The sequence below is a fragment of the Dendrobium catenatum genome, unplaced genomic scaffold (genome assembly GCF_001605985.2).
Source record: "Dendrobium catenatum unplaced genomic scaffold, ASM160598v2 fragScaff_scaffold_377, whole genome shotgun sequence".
Taxonomy (NCBI): Eukaryota; Viridiplantae; Streptophyta; class Magnoliopsida; order Asparagales; family Orchidaceae; genus Dendrobium; species Dendrobium catenatum.
Genome location: NW_021318839.1, coordinates 185114 through 207110, shown reverse-complemented (window position 1 = coordinate 207110; position 21997 = coordinate 185114). Strand labels below are relative to the sequence as shown.

The 21997-nt window shown below is 34.0% G+C and overlaps 1 protein-coding gene across 8 annotated transcripts; it reads left to right on the top strand.

Annotated features, from left to right (window-relative positions):
* Window positions 1-8421: 8421 nt before the first annotated feature.
* LOC110098227 (type I inositol polyphosphate 5-phosphatase 10) lies at window positions 8422-20605 on the top strand. 8 transcript variants are annotated; one of them, XM_020824972.2, is made up of 12 exons: window positions 8422-8603; window positions 9054-9123; window positions 9264-9342; window positions 9915-9944; window positions 10050-10131; window positions 10243-10347; window positions 10459-11056; window positions 11305-11498; window positions 11597-11705; window positions 11970-12118; window positions 15116-15334; window positions 20330-20605. In XM_020824972.2, exons 2-12 carry the CDS (start codon window positions 9094-9096, stop codon window positions 20382-20384), a joined length of 1650 nt encoding a protein of 549 aa, XP_020680631.1. In that variant the 5' UTR covers window positions 8422-8603; window positions 9054-9093; the 3' UTR covers window positions 20385-20605. The 8 variants fall into 8 exon arrangements, with proteins under 8 accessions (XP_020680631.1, XP_028549711.1, XP_020680632.1 ...); XM_028693878.1 differs by having other exon boundaries at window positions 8590-8727; window positions 20338-20605; XM_020824973.2 differs by having other exon boundaries at window positions 8590-8727.
* The last annotated feature ends 1392 nt before the right edge of the window (window positions 20606-21997 follow it).

Here is a 21997-nt window from a genome sequence, read left to right as displayed (position 1 = left end):
ATTTAAATATTATTTTGAATTTCTTTTAATAAAACTAAGAAGAAATAATAAAAAATCTAAAATAATCTCAATTTTTATTAAAATATTCTTTGCTAACCCGATCCCAGGATTAGTGCCAGTCCTACATCACAAATTAAAAAAAAAAATCATAAATAATAGAAATTAACAGAATTGTAGGAAGTTTAGACCTTTTGAGTTGAAATTACTTGCTAAATAGAGATCACTTCTTCTATTTTCAACCATAGAACATAGACTAAACACCACAAATTGAACAGTACTAGATAAAGGAAACTCAAATTAACCCCCTTCTCAAGCAAACAATTAATACATATATTGCTTTTGATATGCCAATATACTTGCGAAAGTAACAAACCAAGAAGTAAGAGAAATTTTCTTATGAAGCCATCAATCGAGGCATGACATACATCGCAAGGCCATATGAGTTTTATTACTGATAGCAATAGCAAAGATCTGGTTGGCCTTCTATTTCAAGTCAATAAGTTTATTAATCATAGCACGAGCATTCATCGTCTTTGCAATGGCCGTTCATATTAATAATCAAAAAACATATTTCACTGCATACTTCAGGATCACAATATGTTTGTGTTAGATCCTTCATCTTCTTATCCTTCACCCTTATGCGCCTACTCGCTGCAACATCTGATAGTCATCGTGTATTTCAAGTCAATAAGTTATTTGTAATATATATGTTCCATGATGCGTGTCAGCTTGTTGATTTTTCATTTATTAAATATTTATCATAGTCAACAAAACATAAACAGAAAAATTTCGAAAGAATTGTATATATTCACTTAAGAAAAGTTAACTATATATACCATAAATAGGGAGGATAAGCATGAAAAGAAGAAGAATAAGAAGCATTCTTCGGGAGAACTCCATTTCTATAGCTTAATTAAAAGTGGAGAAGGTGTAAGATGTATGCTTAGCCTTTCTTCAATGAGAGATTGTTGCAATCACTGTTCTCATGGAGGCTTTTTATAGGAAAAGTGAAGGCTATTTGATAGACTCATTCTATAGCATGTGAGAGTAGATAATATATAATGTCACACAAAACAAAATATTTTATAAATTATCCATCTCTTTTATTTAAAATATTTTTTCTTTGTGAGACTTGTTATGTGGGATTTATATATAAATATATATATGTCCACCTCTTCTACTTAAATTATTTTATCTTGTGAGAACTATTCTATGATTGTATAAAGACATTTTGTCATAACGCGCCAAGCATAACAAGTTCATTTTGTTAGGTATTTGTATGGGCCTCGAGGCATTACACAACAAACATTATGTGATACTAACAACACATCAAGAGGAACAAATATAAGATTTTAAAGGACCAACAAGTGATATACTAGAGGATTTAATTCCTTTACTTAAGACATAATTGGAAGAAGTTCATAGTTCCAGTAACGAATCTAGTGCAAATGAGATAGTAGATAAAGAGACAGTAAAAGCTAGTGAATGTTTCTTTCCTGATAAATAGTTGATAGTATTACCAAATGTATTTTTTTTAATATTGAAAGTTTGCATTATGAAACACTAATTTATTCTTTATGTTTGACTGTAAATGATATATATAATAAAAGTACAATTTTATTTCTATTTTTTATATTTTAATTTTTGCAACTCATTTATCTTTAATTCAAATAAAATTTAATCTCTAATATTTTCATTTCAGATGTATTTAGGTGACGAGCTTCTCCATAAAACCATTACATCTGTATTTGGTCGTCGAAAGAAGTAGGCCACTAAACCAAATGGGTCAATGCTGATAGAGCAGGACGAAGCAGTTTCATCAGTCATAGGAACTATAGGCTTAGGGACTCACTTTTCTTTTCTTACTAACAGTAACCCGTGATTCCCTACACTAGACCCCATGTAGTTCACATCCTTTTACCCATATTATCCGCCATCTCCTTCATAGATTGTTCCCTACATACCCATGTACATCTTCTCCTTATCATCAGTCTTATTATATTACCCACCTCCACTGCAGCTACATCAGGCTAGACCTTCCATAGCAGCAGAGTAGAGGGGTGAGGAGACACCATCAGAGGATAGATGACTCTATGTAAAGCTTGAGAGCAATTTATAAGTTCTTAAAGTTAATAAATTTTTAGATGCTTAGTTGTACGAAAGATCAATATTATCTAAAATTTATTTTTTTTATGTAGATTTAATCTCGCTAGTTAGCTAACTAAAAGGATTAGGGATATCATTAGAAGCAAGTATGATGCTCCATATGTATCTTGGGTGAAAATCTCCGAGGATGTTGAAAGTTCAATAGAGGGGGTTAAACCTTATTACTTAGTGGTTGTATTAGTTTTTGTTTTGTTGTTAGCTAGTGGTGGTTCTTCACTTGGTTGACATTTGGGTAGATAATTTGTTTCCTTATGGGTGTTTGTTGGGTGTTTCTCTTTTGGATGTGTTGGTTGGTGTTGTGTTGTTGGATGTGGCTTTTGGGTCTGTTGGGTCTTTCCTAGTGGTTGTTTTGTTTCTATTTTGTTATTGGCATGTGTGTTTCTTCTACTGGTTGGCATTTGAGTGATAGATAGGTTTGTTCTTGTAGTGGGTTTTTGGATGCCTTTTGATCAATTCTCTAATGTTTGATTTGTTTTGGCTGATATTTCTTTTTGTTTGAGGACTTTCTCTACAAGACTTGGTTCAATGAGCTTTATTGTCTTGGCTTGGTTAGGTGACTGCTCTTCATGTTTGGTCTTTCTTCCTTTATGTATTTTTGCAGGCTCCATTGCATCTTTTAATTTCCTTGATCAAATCTTCGATCGGATCCTTTTGATTTTTGGGCCTTGCCTTCTTTTTGTTTTTGTTCTTTTTAATATGTAACTAGTTGGGAATATTAAACTTTATAGGTTCTCTTTTCTCCTAAAATCAAACATTTACGTTCTATACATCACACTTGTTTTGAATTTTTGCGTGAAAATCAATATGCAATATTATAAACTAGATATTTTAAATGTTAATCAAGTTTTGAGTTTTGATCAAGTTTTTCCTAATTATATATCAAATTAGAGATTTGATCAAAATCTTGTAAGTAATTTGACTTTTAGTTTTAGCTTTAATTTGAGTTTTATAATTAATAATTTAGTTTATTCAAATGTAATGAAATATAAAACAGTATATAAATCAAAATATCAAAAATAAAATGATGAAAAAGAAAATAGCCTACCATGAAGAGTTTAAGATTCATGCCATATCTAGCATCTACTATTTATTAGATCATGAGGTGTCGCTTTATTATTTAATTATTTGCTTTATTTTTTTATTTTTAATTTATTTAATATTATCCATCTTCCAGCCCTTGATATTTTATAACTGTTGCGGGCTAGAATATACGCGACGATGGAGTTGAAATACTTTAGTTTTAGCGTTGTACGAATATTCAACACACAAACAGGAAAGGAAAAGAACACCAGGATTTTTACGTGGAAAACCCAAAAGAGGGAAAAAACCACGGGGCCACGCTCAGTTGAAGTAATTCCACTAGTGTTTGTTTGAAGTACAGAGGCTAATTCGTCCCACAAGTTAGGACGATCAGATTACAAAGAGTTTCTCCTGAATTGAAATTCAGTTACAAAGTTATGCAGAATTCTGGCGTCTCCCGAATATACGGCAGGAATCCTGCGTATTCAGGCGGCAAAAAGAACTCCGACGGTGGTCGAGGAGGAGCTGATTCTCCTCCTTCTCTTCTTCTTCTCTTCTTTTCTTCTCTCTCTTGCTTGGGTCCCCTCTTATGAGAAATGAGGGGTCTATTTATAGTTTTTCTGGAGTGGCATGACTTGTAAATAGGCGTGAGATCAGGGGCGAACAGGGAGTGGTTGAATGGACGGCTGATATTGAATCCCTTGATCATACACCATTCGTTAGCCATTTGAAGGCTTTAATGATGTCGGAATCTGGCGATCTTGGATTCGTCTCGTCGAGCCGTTCGATTCGACTATAAGCTCGCCAAAATCAGAGACCGTTTGTCAACTCAAATTGTGGTACGAACTTTCCAACAGCGCTTCGGGTGCTCGATTTGGGATCATTTGGGCTCAGATTGAGTTGAATTTGGTGTCGTTGGGTTCCTATTTCCGAGACGCTCAGTTTGACTGTAAGCTCGCTGAAATCAAAGTTCAGGTGCTCCCGGATTTAATTTTTGAAGTTTCCAACTTGATTTTTGCCTCGAGATTAGTGCCCGATCAAGATAATTTTTGCATGAAGTATCAATAACTTTTATTCAAATTTTAAGAGTTTGGAGTTTTATTTTGATTTCACGATTTAAAGAATTCTGTAAATACATAATATTCACACTAAGTTGAACCTGTTATTTAAATCCTCCGGCATATCATTTTGCTAGATATATGCCTGGACCTCTGATGGACAAGATTGGCTAGTTGTAATAAAAATCAAATCTCGAGGCATTACAAATTAAGCAACATTATGTGATACAAAATGCATATCGAGAGGAACAAATGTAAGATTTTAGAGGACCTGCATGCAAGTGTTAAGCTGGAGGATTTAATCCCTACAGCTTGGTCGAGACACAATTGAAAGAAGTTGATAGTTCCATCAACGAATTTAGTGCAAACAAAATAATAGATGAAGAGACAGTAGAAACCAGTGAAAGTTCACATTATGAATATATATATTTTTAATAGATGAATAGTTGATAGTTTACAAAATGAATATATATCTTTTAATATGGAAAGTTCACATTATGAAACACCAATTTATTCGTTATGTTTCACTGTAAATGATAGATAATAAAATTAAAATTTTATTTATGTGTTTTATATTTTATATTTTATAACTTGTTTATCTATAATACAAATAAAATTTAACCTCATATATTTTCATTTCAGATGGCTTTAAATGGCGAGCCTCTTCATAGAACCATTATTTTCATCGTCATAATACGTTAATCACTAGCCCAAATGGGTCAAGCCAGATAAGGAAGGGCCAAGTGGTTTAAATGTTCTCAAAATTTGTTAAGTGGTCCAATGGTTGTGCCAAATCTCTGAAAATTTCATAATAAATTTTACAATTTATTTAAATATTATTTTGAATTCATTTTAATAAAACTAAGAAGAAATTATTAAAAAATCTAAAATAATCTCAATTTTTATTAAATATTCTTTGCTAACCCGATCCCAACATTAGTGCCTGTCCTCCCTCACAAATTGAAAAAAAATAATCCATAAATAATAGAAATTAACAGAATTACAGCAACTTTGAGCCTTTGAGTTGAAATTACTTGCTAAATAGAGATAACTTATTATATTGTCAACAATAGAACATAGCCTAGATAAAGGAAACTCAAATTAACCCCCTTCTCAAGCAAACAATTAATACTTATATTGGTTTGGGTATGCCAATACTTGAGAAAGTAACAAACCAAGAAGTAAGAGAAATTTTCTTATGAAGCCATCATGCATGGCATGCCATACGTACATCGCAAGGTCATATGAGTTTTATCACTGTTAGCAATAGCAAAGATCTGGTTGGCCGTCTATTCTAAGTCAATAAGTTTATTCATTACGGCACTTGCATTCATCGTCTATGCAATGGCCTTGGGAATGAAAAACCAAATAACATCCTCGACTGCATTCTTGAGGATCACAATGGCTGTTGTCATCATCATCATTGCATCCATTATGATCACAAGCTATTGTTTGTGTTGGATCCTTCATCTCCTTATCCTTCACCCTTACGTTCTTAGTACTCGCTGCAACATCTGATTGAAGAAAATTTTTATATAAGATTATCGCAAATAGTCATCGTGTATTTCAATCAATAAGTTATTTATCATATATATGTTCCATGATGAGTGTCAGCTTGTTGATTTTTTATTTATTAATTATTTATCATAGTCAACAAAACATATACATAAAATTTTCAAAAGAGTTGTATATATTCACTTAAAGAAAAGTTAACCACATATATATACCATAAATAAGGAGGATAAGCATGAAAAGAAGAAGAGCATGAAGCATTCTTTGGGAGAACTCCATTGTTATAGCTTAATTAAAGGTGGAGAAGGTGTAAGCTGTATGCTTAGCCTTTCTTCAATGAGAGATTGTTGCAATCATTGTTCTCATGGAAGCTTTTTATAGGAAAAGTGAAGGCCATTTGATAGACTGATTCTATAGCATTTGAGAGTATATATATATATATATATATATATATATATATATATGCCTATTTCTTCTACTTAAACTATGTTATCTTGTAAGAACTATTCTATGATTGTATAAAGACCTTTTGTCATAGCACGCCAAGCATAACAACTTCATTTTGCTAGGTATCTGCCTGGACCTAGAGATGGACAATATTGACTAGTTATAATAAAGACCAAATCTCAAAGCATTACACAGCAACATTATGTGATACAAATTCTACACATCAAGAGGAACAAATGTAAGTTTTACGTTATGAAACACTAATTTATTCTTTATGCTTGACTGTAAATGATAGATTCTTAGGCCATAAAAAATTAATTTTAAAATTTTTCTTAAATAAAACACACTAATAATTAAGATAAATCATAATACATTAAGAAAAAAAATCAAAATAATTATAAAATTTTTAATAGGGCCCTCCTAAGGTCCTTCTAAAACCTTGTGAGAAGTTTCATTTAATATTTCGGAATTGATTTAAATATGAAATAAAAATAGGGTCATTAAATTAAATTAAAATTATAAAAACTCATCATAAATCTAAATGGATTCAAATTGTTATGGGAGGTGTTTCAGGTTATTCTAAATCTTTCAGAGTTTTCTCAGAATTTTTAGAACTTATTTAAATACTATTTTTAAGTTTTGTCAATAAAATAATTTTAAAATAATTAAAATTTAAAGATTTTTAAAATAATTCAATTTTTTTATGAGATATTCTTTGAATCTTTTCTCTTATTACAGAATAATTTCATGAATTCTAAAAAAACTCATTTAAACCTTACATAATAAGTTTTAACAAATTCAATGTTAAATGTAATAATAACAATTAATAAATGACCTAAATACTAGAAAACATCACTAAAAATCCAAAATAATCAGGAAAAATAACATTAAATTTTGTATAAATATTAAAAGTCCTGAGCATTAATAACATAAATAGTTGATTCAATATAAATCTCATATTTGCCCTAAAAAAAGAATTTTTTTTTTAAATACAAAAAATAATTAATTTCTATAAACTCATAAAACTATAGCAACAGTAAACTAATTGAGCATAGCAATGTAATATGAAAAAAGTTAAAAAAAAAATTTACAAACTCTAAAAAAGCTAAGTAAAAGCTATAATACACTAAAAACTTAAATCGAAATCACCATTGGATAAACAACAACAACAACAACATCAAGCCTTTATCCCACTACGTGGGGTCGGCTATATGAATCCTTTTTCTCCATTGTGTCCTATTAAAAGCCAAATTCTCGTTTAAACTTTTGTAATAAAGAAAGGTCATTCCTAATATTTTCTAACCAAGTCTTTTTAGGTCTACCCCTACCTTTCTTAACACAAGTCAAATCTAATACCTCTACTCTCTTAACCGGGTCATCGCAAGGCCGCCGTTTTATGTGACCAAAACCATCTAAGGCGACTCTCTCTAATCTTATCTTCTACTGGAGCTACTCCAACCTTTTCACGTATATGCTCATTTCGTATCCTATCTCTAAGGGTAAAGCCACTCAACCACCTGAGCATTTTCATCTCTGTCAAACTTAACTTAGTATTATGGATCACAAACGAGCTTTAATCGAACCGAACAACGAGTAGCTCGTCGAACGTTTGGTTCGCTTGCAGCCCTACATACAGGCTAGTTTAGAGTATTTTTGAGCTTCTGTCTTCTGAGAATCCAATACTCCCCTATCCTTCTTCCTCCGGCATCTATAAAAATAATTTAAAAATTTTTTCATTTTTTTTGGGCTTTTCATGAAAAAAGCTAAGATGTCACTTGCAAGTTGCATCTCCTCTTTTTATATGTATGTGTTGGATTATCGTATAAAGCTATAATGTTATTCTCTCTTTATCATCGCAAATCTTCTAGCATGCTACAAATGTAAAGATATTTAAATCTAATGGAACCTTATGAGTAGAACTATAAAATTGAATCAAGATAAATCAAATAAATTTGTTGATAAAAAATTCATAATTGTATTATAATAATTAGTTATAATGTAATTTATTTATTTAATCTCTATATAAACACATTCAATTAATTTAATAAAATTTAAAATTTTGTATTTTAATTATATACATTTAATAATAGTTAAATTTCGCATGTTGGGTTTGGAGATAATTACCCTCATCCTGGGTACGGGTCTATGATTTGCCGCATGAGCCTGGACGCGAGGAACCGGATCCCTCTATTGATTCGCGTCATTCTTATCTCTAATAAAAATCTAAATTTATTGCAGAGCTGTTTTTGTACAGATCCTCTCTCTCTCTCTTTCTCTCGTTTCATGAACTTTCATCTGTGGGATTTGTCTGTTTAGCAACTATTGCCAGTTTCTATGGGATCTCCTGTCAGACACCGTTTGATGCCATTTGAAAGTAATTTTGGGCGAGTAATCGAGGAGGTGAAAGCTGCTTCTTTTTTTATTATTTAAAGCTTTTTCCTCGTTTGTCTCTTTCTTTGGGGGAGAGGGGATTTGTCTTCTATTCATCAAAGAGGAACAGTTGTAATCGTAGATGATGTTAAAGGTTAACCAAAACTTCTGTCTTCTGAATTATTGGTTGCTGTTGCTTTGAAAATTTTAGTATGATTACCGAATTTATGACGGGTTTCCTTTAGCTTGCTTTTTTATCTTTTGGATTGCATCTATTCACCATTTGGTGATATTTGTTGGGGTCGTTTATAGTTGATTGTTCCGGCTCCAAAAAATTCATCCTCCTTAATTAATTAGGGTTTGATTTCTATTTTCTTGGAGGGAAAGAGAGGAAAAATAGTGTATTTGGTTCGTACATTTCTTATGCATTTCTGGTTTCATTCTGTTGATCAATTTCCTTGTGCGTCTCATTTTTCACAGTTCACAGGCGGAACAGTGGGAAGGCGCAAGGTCTTGAAAGATGATCTCTGGGAATGAAAGGAGAAGGAAGGTAATTGAACTAATTAAGAATTACCACTGTAATTTCTCTCTTCCTATTTTTAGTGCGACTTCAAAGAATTCTCATGGAAAACGAAATTAATTTGAGAAGCATTTAGTTTGTTTATCTTTTTACAATTGTTGGTTTTGCAGTTCTTTGTTCCCTGGTTTTTTGGACTGGGACTGAAGAGTTCGTCATCCAAAAGAAATGATGACTCACCTGACTCTCCTGGTATATTCAGAGATATCTTATGTTGGAGCAACTATAATTAATGCGTGCATTCTACTTGTTTAAGAAATAAAAAAAAAGGGTTGCTTGGAGTTTTCAAGTTATTATGAGAAGAGCAACATTGTTAGGTTCTGCCACTCTAAATTTCCATCAATATGCTTCGACTAATGCTATTTTTTGAACCTTCTGGATAATTGTCGTCCATTTGTTCCATTAAGCTATAAAAGCATGATTTTATACAAGTAGTCACCTGCACCTGCATTGGAAGGGATGGTCAACGATACTTTAACAATAAAATTGATTGTAGTACTCTCTTGATTGCAGGGATTTCCAATGTTTTGTACTAAAAGCATCAAGTATAGTATTACAATAATATTTCAAAGTAAAGATCATAAATAACAAACAGGCAATTGGAGTTGAATAGGCACATTTTCATTTTGAATTAAATGATCAACATAACATTTGGGAAATATCTCTTCTATCCCCCATAAAAATATACTTTTTCATATGCATATTTTTGAACTCTTTCTAATCAATCCTTTCTGATTTTATTTGTTTAATTTCCAAAATAACAGCTGAACTATTTGAGCCCCCATCGTTCGCAGGTATGGTTTTCTTATTGATTCCAGATTTATGTTGTATGTGGAAAGATTTTCTTTTCATGGAATTGTTTTTCTACCGTGGATTCCTTATTTAATAATGAAGAACAGAATATTACTTGAGGCCTGTTAACATGAGCTCTGGTGAATCCTCTACACCGCCAATCGACATTCCAAATACGCAGAACTTCAGGTATAATATCGCTTGCGAATTTCTCATCTTTATTCCTTCATGATCACAGTTTATCTGTTTTTTTGCATTAGATACAGGACCTTAACCTTTGGCTATTGTGATTTGCCATAGAATTTTTGTTGCAACATGGAATGTCGGTGGAAAACACCCTCATGATGGGCTAAATCTTGGTAACTTTCTTATGGAAAATGATGGCTCTGATGTGTATGTACTAGGGTATGTATCATATTAGTCTACATTGATTTTTCTTGAACTATATCATTATTTTATGTTGGTAGACTCAATACTTTCTAATACTTCCTTTCACATTTTCTGAGGTGCGGATAGTTTTCAGGAAATAGTCCCTCTGAATGCTGGAAATGTGCTTGTCGTAGAAGACACTGATCCAGCAGTGAAATGGCTCTCTCTGATTCATCAAGCTTTGAACATGCCATTGGAGCCTGATGCAGCTATCTCTTCTAACACCCCGTCTGACAATGTTGACTGTTCTGAAGCTTCCAATACCAAGGCTCCAGCATCCCCATACTTGCGTAGTCCCCGGAATTTATTATTCTTTCAGAAGCTATCACTGAAGGCCGTCAGTAAAACTTTTATTATGGGCCAAAGAAAGTCCCTAAAGTCCTGCAACTGCTCATCAGAATCAACAAGGAAAAATTCTGCAGACTCGTGTTTCCGGTGCCAAAATGCCTATTACAGTACTGAAGATGACTCTGATGAGGAGGATTTACCAAATAATTCTATTATTATGGACATTACTGCTCAATTTAGTAGCAGAAGTAACCACAGAAGATACAGCCTCATAGCTAGCAAACAGATGGTGGGGCTTTTTGTGACTGTATGGGCAAGAAGAGAACTTGTGCAGCATATAAGACATTTAAGGATCTCCTGCATTGGGCGTGGGGTGATGGGTTATCTTGGCAACAAGGTGAGTACTAGTGTACATAAGTTGAAGCAGTCTGGTTATTGCTTTAATTTCTATTCTTCACACCAATCTAAAGGATTTGGTGTTGATCGTGCTCATTTGAAGTAGATGTATAATGCTAACTCTTAGCATCTAATGCTTCTTGACATAACAAACTATGGCTGACAGTGCTTTTGAGTTCAATATCTTGTTAAACGCTTTACTTTTTCCTTTGATTTTAGTTACATAATTTTATTTTCTTATTTGTCCAGGGTTGCATATCTGTGAGCATGACATTGCATCAGACTAGTCTTTGTTTCATCTGCAGTCACTTAGCATCGGGGGATAAAGAAGGGGATGAACTAAGAAGAAACTCCGATGTCAATGAGATACTCAAGAATACACAGTTCCGAAAGACCTACAACAAGCGTTGCCGAAGAATGCCTATGAAAATCCTTCAACATGAGTGAGTACCGTCTTTTCTGCATGGTTTGCAATCAGCTTTACAACAGCTTTTTGTTTACCAGTAACTTAATAACTCGTTTTATTCTCTTATTTGGCCAGTCGGATTATTTGGTTTGGTGATTTGAATTATCGAATTGCATTGAGCTACCTTGAAACAAAGAAATTGCTTCAGGATAATGAGTGGGATGCACTTCTAGAGAAAGACCAGGTAAATCCTCAGTTACTGAGTTAGTTCATATAATTTTTTTTTTTCAATGAGTACCTAGTATCTTTGGCTTGCTTATCATACGGTCTTTGCCAACTCTATTCGTTACATGAATACTTTTTTTTTTTTTTTTGGCTTACTTTCGCAAAGGTACTATGGGATTTATTCTTGTATCTAATTTCCATTAGCACGAGTATAATTACTTCTTATGCATTATTGTTTATTTGTGTATGAAGAAGAGTCATAATTTGAATCACTTTGTTTTAGCTCAAGATTGAGAGAGATGCTGGACGAGTGTTTAAGGGATGGAATGAAGGGAAGATTTATTTTGCCCCTACATACAAGTATTACTGCAACTCCGATTCATATGCGGGAGAAGGTGTTCATTCTAACATTAAAAGAAGAACTCCTGCATGGTAATGTGATGTTCTTTTTTCAACTGGCATGCTTTTTTTTTTTTTTTTAAAAAAACTCCACTTGTTTCATTGTTGTTCTTATTTATTCATTTTCATGCAAGAAGCTTAGTAGGGATCCCGATGAATTGAGCTGAGCCTAGTAGAAGTTTTCTCGAGCTTGAGCTAGTTTGCCAAAAATGAGCTTGAGCTTAAGCTCAATTAAGATCAATTAGAGTGTTTGTAATAGTGTTCTAGCTCAGTTCATTAAAATTATGATTGTTTGAACTCGATTTGAGTCTTATTGAGCTATAAATGAGCTATACTTCTAGATGTTTATTAGCTAAATGATCGAGCTTTATTAAGCCTAATATGAAATAATAATATCGAGCCTATTCACAAACATATCTGGCAAGTATTTTTGAATTACCAAATAAGTCCACCTACCAGCATATCTTATGAGCGTTTTCAAAAATATATCTAGCAAGGGTTTTCAAAAATTCAAACAAGCTCGTTCATGAACATATCTAACTAGTGTTCTCGAGCTATCAAACAAGTCCATTCACGAATACATCTAGCTAGTATTTTCAAACTATCAGCTGAGTACCAGCTGAGCTCATTCACGAACATACGAACTGTGATTTTTCTTATAGAAAAATTTGTTCATGGACATTTTAAACAAACATTTATTTAATTAATATATTTTATAATATTTAATTAATTTAATTTTATTAATTAACAATTATTATATCATTATATCATTTTTTTTAATTATATCATCATATCATAATAATTATAAATCTTTATATTATGTTAATCAATTTTATAATCAAATATTAATCAAGTATGTAACGAGCTTATTTTCATGCTCTCCATCGAATAAAAATCAAGCTTTTACTAAGCTTATTCACGAGTTTTAAATGATGTTCTGCTTGAACATAAATGAGTCGAATGCATAGTTGTTCAAGTTTGTTCATATAAGCATAAAGTATTTAAAAAATGTTCCATTTAATTTGCATACTTAATTAAACGATTACAAACAAAGTTTAAATGAGCTGGGCCATGAGTAACTCGTTGAATGCTCTGTTTGTTAGCAACCTTAGGACTGGGTGTTTGGGTAGATAATTCAGCTAGGGGAGAGGAGGATTGTGAGGAATATAGGGTAGAGCAAAAGGGACATGGGAGTTTTTTACAAGAAAAATGCTTGAGATGTAGAGAAATGGGAGTGTTCTAGCACGTCTGATGGCGACGAAAGTTGAAGTTAATTTTGTTTTTTAGTTATTCAGCCAGTATTAGCATGACGGGGAGCTTGGCAGCACTGAATTGTAGGATTTGGGCTTGGGCATGAGGATAAGGTGATGGGGTAGATTAGATACAATGGTATTTTAATTAATTTTGTTATATATTATGAAATTTAACTAAAATAATATTTAAAATGAACAAAAGAGATGTGTCGATTCTCACGTAACTTTCTTGTGTCTCAAAATGTGTGTTGCACCTTGTGCATGGGCAAATTTTTTATTTCCAACTCGTGTGAGAACTCATGCAATATGAGTGTCTTTAGAGTAATTTTGACGTTTCAAATGTAATGACAAAGTTTGTTTCATGGATGGATGTTGTTCGGGAAACCTCGAGCAACATCGTGCTTCTAGTTGTTTTTTTTTTTCGTGTTTGCTTGAATGAACACGGGTCCTCTCTTAAGTGACTTCATGATCGAATGTCATTTGGATAGCGTCACACTGGCCAATTGCTACTTTCGTCCTAACTCAATCGAGTTGTGAGCGAGTGGTGCTTCTTTGATAAATTTGATGCTATGAGTGAACCAGTGTGATCTATTTTACTATTGAACGAGGTTTAAGTAATTTTGAATATGATCAAGGCATTTCGAAGTTTGTTATGCATGACCTCATATTCGTTAGTCATCTTGCACATTGCACTCACTTGTCATGACCGTGGTGCTGACACGAAGGTTGACATAACTTTGTAACATTATATAATTTTGTGATTGAGTCATATTGTCATGCCTTAATTAAGTCTCTTAATGAGCTTGTTCATGAGCTTTAAATGATATTATTCATAATTATAAGTGAATCAACACCAAGTTGTTCAAACTTGTTCTTTTATCAATCGAGTATTTATAAAATCGTTTAAATTGATTCTATTAGTTAGTTAAATTATCATTAACAAGCTCTAACCAAGCTAAGCCAAAAGTAGTTTGTTGAGTTTTTTTATTCATTTGTAGCCCTAAACCTTATGTACATCTTTATAGTATAACCAAGTGTTGGGGATGAGGAGTAAACACCACCATGAAGAAACAAGCAAGAAAGTAAAAGCAGCAAAAAAAAAAATAAAGGACACCAAGATTTAATGTGGAAAAAATCAAAATAGGGGAAAAACCATGGAGCCACACCACACCAAGAAATTCATAATGAAAATTGAGAGAAATAAGTACAGATATCTCTTCTCTCTCAATCTCTCCTTGTTTCTATTCTCACATGTACCGTTCTCAATTTAACCCTTCCAAATACAAGAGAAAGTCACGTAAATAACCCCAAGGGATGCAACCCTTCAAAAAAACGAGAAAGAAAGCCATCCAGTCCGTCTTGCAGCACTGCAGCGCTCAAACCTCTGCCTTGATCCGCTGCGGCGCCGTATCTAGATTGTTGCAGCGCTCCGCTCTATGTCTTTCAACACTGGGGCGCTCATGAATATAGTGCTGGGGCACTCGGGTACATAGCGTCGGCGCACGGGTACACAACACCTGAACTCAAGTAGGGGGTAAACCTGCCGCACCCCCATTGAGCACGAAAAACTTGAGGTTCAAGGCAAAAAAACAATCTAATTGATCAACACAATTAGAGTCCAAACATAACATCGGGTCATCATGCATGACTTTATAAAGGGCACAGCTAGTAATTACAAATTTAGTATTTGTGAAGTATCCATGCTTTTTTTGAGAGAATCTAAAAATAGACATGCTGATAATTCCGATTTTCTGATGAATCTTAATGCTTTTATCAGGTGTGACCGAATACTTTGGCATGGTGATGGAATTGTTCAGTTGTCATACATTCGAGGTGAATCCAGATTTTCTGACCATCGGCCAGTATGTGCAATTTTTAAGGTGGAGGTTGAAGTTCTTGATGATGGAACAAGGAAGAGTTTTTCAACTCCGAACATGAGAATCGGAGCGGAGGAGCTCTTGCCTGCAAACAATAACTACACGACTGTCAAGGAAAGGTAAGATCGCTGCCTATATCCGTTGCCATTTCTGTGATTAAATGAATGCTGAAGTCTTCCATGTTTTTGGCTTTGTAATGATAATTATAAATTTGGGGATTTTCATACATACTCCTAAATTCTATATATTTATATATATATAACATTTAAATATTTATATTTACTTATTTATATCATATTATTATCTAACTCACATTAAAGCATATGTATGAAATATTGTGTTTTATTTAAGGAAATATTAGTGTTTTTTTATATAATTTAGAGATTTTAGTGTTCTATAAAACAACAACACCAACACCAACATCAAGTTTTTACCCTGCTAAGTGAGGTTAGCTACATGAATCATTCTTCTCCATTGTGTCATGTTAAAAGTTAAATTCTCTTTTATATCTAATAAAAAAGTCATTTCTAATCAAGTCTTTAGGTCTATCTTTACCTTTCTTAACATATGTCAAGTCTAAATCATCTGCTCTCATAATCGGGACATCAAAAGACTAACGTTTTATGTCTCCAAACCATCAGATATTACTCTCTAATCTTATCTGCCACTGGAGCTACTCTAACATTTTTATGGATATACTTGTTTTGCATTCTGTCTCTAAGAGGGAAGCAACTCATCCACCTAAGCAGCTTCATCTTTGTAGCATTTAACTTAATTTTTATGCTTCTCTTTTAATGGCTAACATTCTGCGCCATAAATCATTGCAGGTCTCACCACCATCTTATAGGATTTTTCCTTAAGTTTGAGAGATACTTTTCTAACACACAATAAGCACAATGTATTCCTTTACTTCAATCATCCAACTTGAATTCTACTAATAATATCTCCATCTATTTCATCATCATTTTAAACAATAGATTCAAGATATATAAAACATATTCTTATTAACCCTAAGTCATAATCCCCCAGCTAGATCTATTAGTACTAAAATTACACTCCATATATTCGATTTTAGATTACTCAAATGAAAACCTTTAAGACTCTAAAGTTGACCTCAAAAATTCAAGTTTTCTTTCAACTCCCTCTCTAGTCTTATCAACAAGAAGAATATCAACAACAAAAAGCATGCACTAGGGTTCATCCTCTTACAAATGTCAGAAAGAACATTTATGACTTAAAGTTGGTCCTTGATGTAATCCAATTGAAATATGAAAACATTTGGTCAAACAAATTTTTGCTTGAACACAAATAGCAGCTCGTGCATACATATCCTTAGTGACTTGGAATATAAGCATTATTAACTCCCTTCTTTTCTAAAACTCTCCATAACACTTCTCTTAGAATTGAACTTTATTATATGCTGTCTCTAAATCAATAAATAATATATATAGATCTTCCTTGTTCTCTGTATACTTCTCTATCGAACCTCTCAATAAATGTATAGCTTCCATAGTAGACCTACCTAGCATGAATCCAAATTGATTTTGAGAAACATTATTATTGTGAATGATCAATAACACTCTCCCATAATTTTAATGTATAACACATTAACTAAATTCCTTTATAATTTATACACTCTCATGTATTATCTTTATTCTTAAAAATAAGAATCAACAAATCATCTAACATCTTTTTAGAAAAAGTTTTGTAAGCCAAAAGATTCTTTAATTCATATGCCTTATTGTTGCGGGCTAGAAATTACGCGGCGATAGAGATTTGATTCTACGTCTTAGCGTTGTACGTATAACTAGCACACACAGAGAACACAGGATTTTTTACGTGGAAAACCCCTGAAAAGGGGGAAAAACCACGGGGCCTGGCCCAGTTTGAATGAATCCACTAGTATTTGTAGTCGATTACAAATGAGACCCTTCCTTAGGAGGGCCTTGGATTGATGTAGCAAATGTACATCATATAGATTGCATTACATGGTAGGAGTTACATATACATGTTTGTTTGGCCTGAAGGACCGTAGTCGGCAGGAGACCGTGGTCGGCAGGAGACCGTGGTCGGCAGGAGACCGTGGTCGGCAGGAGACCGGGGTCAGAAAGACCGTTGTCTGTTGATGGAGGTCGGAAGGATCATAGTAGGCGACGAAGGCCTGAAGGACCGTAGGCGGTAGAAGACTGGGGTCTGAAAGACCGTTGTCTGGTGATGGAGGTCGGACGGACCGTAGTAGGCGATGAAGGCCTGAAGGACCGTAGGAGGTAGGAGATAAGGAGTCAGGTGTTAGTCCCAGTGTCACTTGGAAGATCGGATGTTGATGGTCTGGCCTTGAGTAGGACGTCGGGTCTTAAGCAGGACGTCAGGTCTTAAACAGGACGTCGGGTCTTCAGCAGGACGTCGGGACTTAACGTCGGGCCTTGAACAAGACGTCGGGTCTTTGGCAGGAAGTAGGGACTGAGTGTCAGGCCTTGAACAAGACGTCGGGTCTTTGGCAGGATGTAGGGACTGAGTGTCAGGCCTTGAACAAGACGTCGGGTCTTTGGCAGGAAGTAGGGACTGAGTGTCAGGCCTTGAACAAGACGTCGGGTCTTTGGCAGGACGTCGGGGATGAACGTCGGGCCTTAAGGTGGTGGTCCGGCGAGGTTTTGTGGTGGTCCGGCGAGGTTCCTGCGGTGGTCCGACGAGATTCCTGAAGAAATTTCAGGTTTTGGGAAGTTTTGGAGGGGAAATTTGAATTCCCAAGTGAGCGCAATTAATTCCTTAATGGGAATTAATGGGGGGAAGAGGGATATGAGGCCGGCGGTGGGGGAAAGAGGGGGAAGGGATTAAACTGAAATTATTTCAGTTTTAATCCAAATAGGGGGGAAAATTAATCACTCCTAATTTGAATTTCAAATTAGAATCATGGGAGTTAATGGAACAATTAAGGGGGAGCATGATGGGGGGCCGGCGACATGCTCAAGGAGAGAGAGGGAATTGTGGGGAGAGAGGGGGAGGGTTTCTAACTTAGGATGATGATGTGGATAAGTATTTGAAAACTCCAAAATTAAAATAAATTGAAATTGATTCAATCAAGCAAACTTTCCTAATTTGGAATTCCAAATTTGGAAAGAATTCAAAATTTGAATTCTCAATTTCAAATTCACATGGGATGATGGAGGGGAGTTGGCCGAGAGAGGAGGGGCGGCGTGAGGTGGTCGGGTGGGCTGGAGGGGGTGGCCAGCGGCTGGGGAAAGCCCTAGGGGTCGGCGGCAAGAGCAAGGTCAAGGGGAAATTGGATGAGCTCTCTAGGGGGAAGAAGATTGGGCAAAGCAAAGTAAATAATAAACGAAAAGATAACTAGAGAACTCACTAAGAGATCTCAAGGGGAAGCACTCACCAAGAGAACTTCATGCACTCACAAAGAAAACAGAGCAAAGGAAAATTTTCATTCATTCAATAATAATCCCAAAATACAAAGACCTAGCCTTTATATAGGCTCAACAACATACGGAAAATAAAAGACTACAATGCCCTTGGGCAACAACAAACACTAATTCCCTCATAGGGGTACAAAAGGAAAAGACAAGAAATATAAATGACATGAATACAATAAGACATCAAAAATAAAGACTCTGAATCAGGGCCGTCGATCGGCGCCTCCGGCGATGGTACACATGTCGAAATCTGATGCCCTCATCATGGGATGTGTAACATAATTGATGATTTGATACAGGCGATTGATATAGATAGCATATATTGATTTATAGATTTTCTTATACTATTATAAGTATATTGCTTCTCTTTTTGCCTTGCATTGATTTTAGTAGTAAGATTTTAATTATTGACTGGACTTTTATGCTTTATTACGTGATCTTACATGATTTCAATGGTAAGGAGCCTGCAGCTTGAGGCTAGGCAGTGATGTTAGTGTACTTTTATTTTAGTTTATTTGGTTTATATATTCTTTTCTATCCAATGGTAGCTATTATATATATTGTGTTGTACTCTGAATGTAAAATGTAAATAATGATTATATGTGAATTATATTTTTGTTGTTTATTGGAATTTCTTTAATACAATTAATTAGCTCTAGATGTCAAATTAATCTTACTGTTACTTGAAAGGGAAAAAAAAGGAATCTAGAATGAGAAGAAAAGATAATAAAGTCAAAAAGAAAGGAAATTCATCTACTTTAAATTTTGGGGCGTGACACATAATGTCAGAGTTATAAGTCATATCATTTTGAACTAGAAAGCTTGATATAATTATTTTTTTTTTCAATGAGTTGAACTAGGAATCAAATTGTTGAGCAATATCATCATTCATTCTTCTTCGACCCATATAAGAGAGAAAAATATCATTTAGAGATTTCTAGGTTTTCCTGCTTAAGATATAAACTCAAACTTAGGTTAAATCGTCATTGAGTCTATAAAGAACTCAAACACCCTTTCTCATTTTGCAAACTGCTTGAAAATTACTACATTATAGCTTATCATCTTTTGATTATCATTTTTTTCAAATTAGATCAATGAGTTATTATATCATCAACCATAATGAACGATTTATATTTTATTTTGGGATGACTTTCTTATTGCTTCTTAAAACAATTTTTTAATAAAAAAATAAAAAAATGTAATAAAAATTTGCTTTAAGAAGTAATAAAAAAGTCGTCTAAAATGAAGCCTCGATTTTATGATAATTGATATACATGATCTATTTCATGCGTGATCTCTGTTTATAGTATTTGTCCAGCATCAAGTTTATTTCTGGAGTGAAAGGCCCCTCTGAATTGCTTAGTCATGAAAAGCATCTGCGCTACATAATGAGGATTTAGATTTCGTTTGGGACGACTTTTTATTGCTTCTTTAAGCAACTTCTTAACAAAAAATAATTAAGGCTTCGTTTGGGACAGTTTTTTTCCTATTTCTTGAAGCAGCCTTTTAGTATAAAAATTAAATTTTTTGTACTAAAAAGCTGCTTCAATAAACAGTAAAAAAATCGTCCCAAACGAGGCCTAAGAAGCACAAGGAAAGCGGCCCCAAAGGAAGCCTTAGTTTTAAGCTTATTTCTATTCATTTTTTGTGCATAGATCTGTTTGAATTTTGTGATGAAATAAACACCGACAGCTTTTCAGATATTCTGGTTCAAAACCAGCTTCACTCTGAAGATTCTAAGATCTGAGAGCAGTATTGATGATTGTAGGAGCTGAAGATCCAGCAGCCCTTGGCTTCTCGAAATGTAGATTTTTTTTTTTTTTTTTCTTTTAATGTTGAAGGCCGCCAATTTTCTTTTGTTGTTATTTGGCTAAAGCTCCAAGTGGCCGCCAAGAAATGGCCTGTCCCATGAAATGTTGACTAAATTCTATTTAAAGTGATTTAACTTGGAAGAGCAAAGGTTCATTTATCATTTTAAAATAATTAATATTAATAATATTTTTTATGTGATTTAAAGATTAAATATTATGTAAATAAATATTAAAGTTTAAAATTTAGATCTCTTAAATTTTTTAATTTGAGATGACTAATTTATAAGTTATAGCAATTCGTTCAAATGGATTATTTCAAAGGATATATATTTAAATATTGAAATATATATATAAGTGATTTTTTTTCTCATTTTAATTCTGATAACTTCACTTCATTAAAACTGAATATAAATATCAATAAAAAAACTAAATAGAGAAAGCTAAAAAGAAACTTTTGAACTGGAGTTGAATCCCTAATTCATTTTCTTCATACGCCCGGTATAGTAGGATTATATGTATTTATAATGGTATCAAGTATAGAGAAACAAAGATGATCAAGATCCGGACGTTGGTGATGCATATTAATGAGCGGCTGAGATGAATGCTGCGGTTTCCTACGCCTGGCAGTTGTGATGACTGCTGTAGTTGCCAGAACCAGTGAGCGGAGTGGAGCAGGTTTGGAGTGTGATATGCCTTCACGAACGGGTTGTTTGTAACATAATCCTTATCAGCCTTAAGGATCCGAAAATGGAGCGTTAATTTGTCTCTTAGTAAATGAAATTGTTTGTTGGGAAGGCCTTTGTAAATATGTCGGCGGTTTGATTTTCCGTAGCAATGTGATGGACATTGATAGTGTTGGATTTGACACATTTATGAATATAGTGATGATCTATTTCAATTTGCTTGCTTCTGACATGAAACAGAGCGTTATTTGCTAGTGATATCGTAGAAATGCTATCATAGAATGTCTGTGTGGATTGATGAAGAAGAATGTTAAATTCTATGAGTAAACGTCGAAGCCAAATAATTTCAATTTATGTGGAGGTGAGAGTTCTGTATTTTGATTATGTGAAGGATTTGGCAACCATTGTTTGCTTTATGGTACACCAATTATAAGAGTAGAATTGAAAAGGATATAGAACCCTATAGTGGATTTCCGATCTAGTTTATCGTCGGCCCAGTCAGCACCACATAGGCCCGAAGATCCTGTGTACCTGGTGTGATAGGTAATCCTAGATGAATAGTTCCTTTGAGGTATCGAAGGTTGCATTTGATCATCTGGACGTGCTGATTTAAAAGGTTGTGCATATGATGACATCCCTGCAAATGAGAAATCTGAACAAGTGATTGTGATGCATTGAAGGGATCCTACAAGACTACGATAGAGGTGTGGATCAGAAAATGGTAAACTTGTTGTTGGTGACAAGTCTAATTTGTTGGCAACCGAATTTTGTAATGGTTTGCGTGTAGTCATTCATGCTTGGTCTAAAATGGCATGACATAATTGAATTGATGTAATAATAGTCCAGAATCAGATTTCTGAACTTGC

Excerpts from the sequence above, each read along its gene's own strand:
- LOC110098227 (XM_020824972.2), top strand. The coding sequence starts at position 9,094 with ATGATCTCTGGGAATGAAAGGAGAAGGAAG. Across the intron at positions 9,343-9,914 it reads TGACTCACCTGACTCTCCTG|CTGAACTATTTGAGCCCCCA; the intron begins GTATATTCAGAG and ends CCAAAATAACAG. Across the intron at positions 11,057-11,304 it reads TGGGTTATCTTGGCAACAAG|GGTTGCATATCTGTGAGCAT; the intron begins GTGAGTACTAGT and ends TTATTTGTCCAG.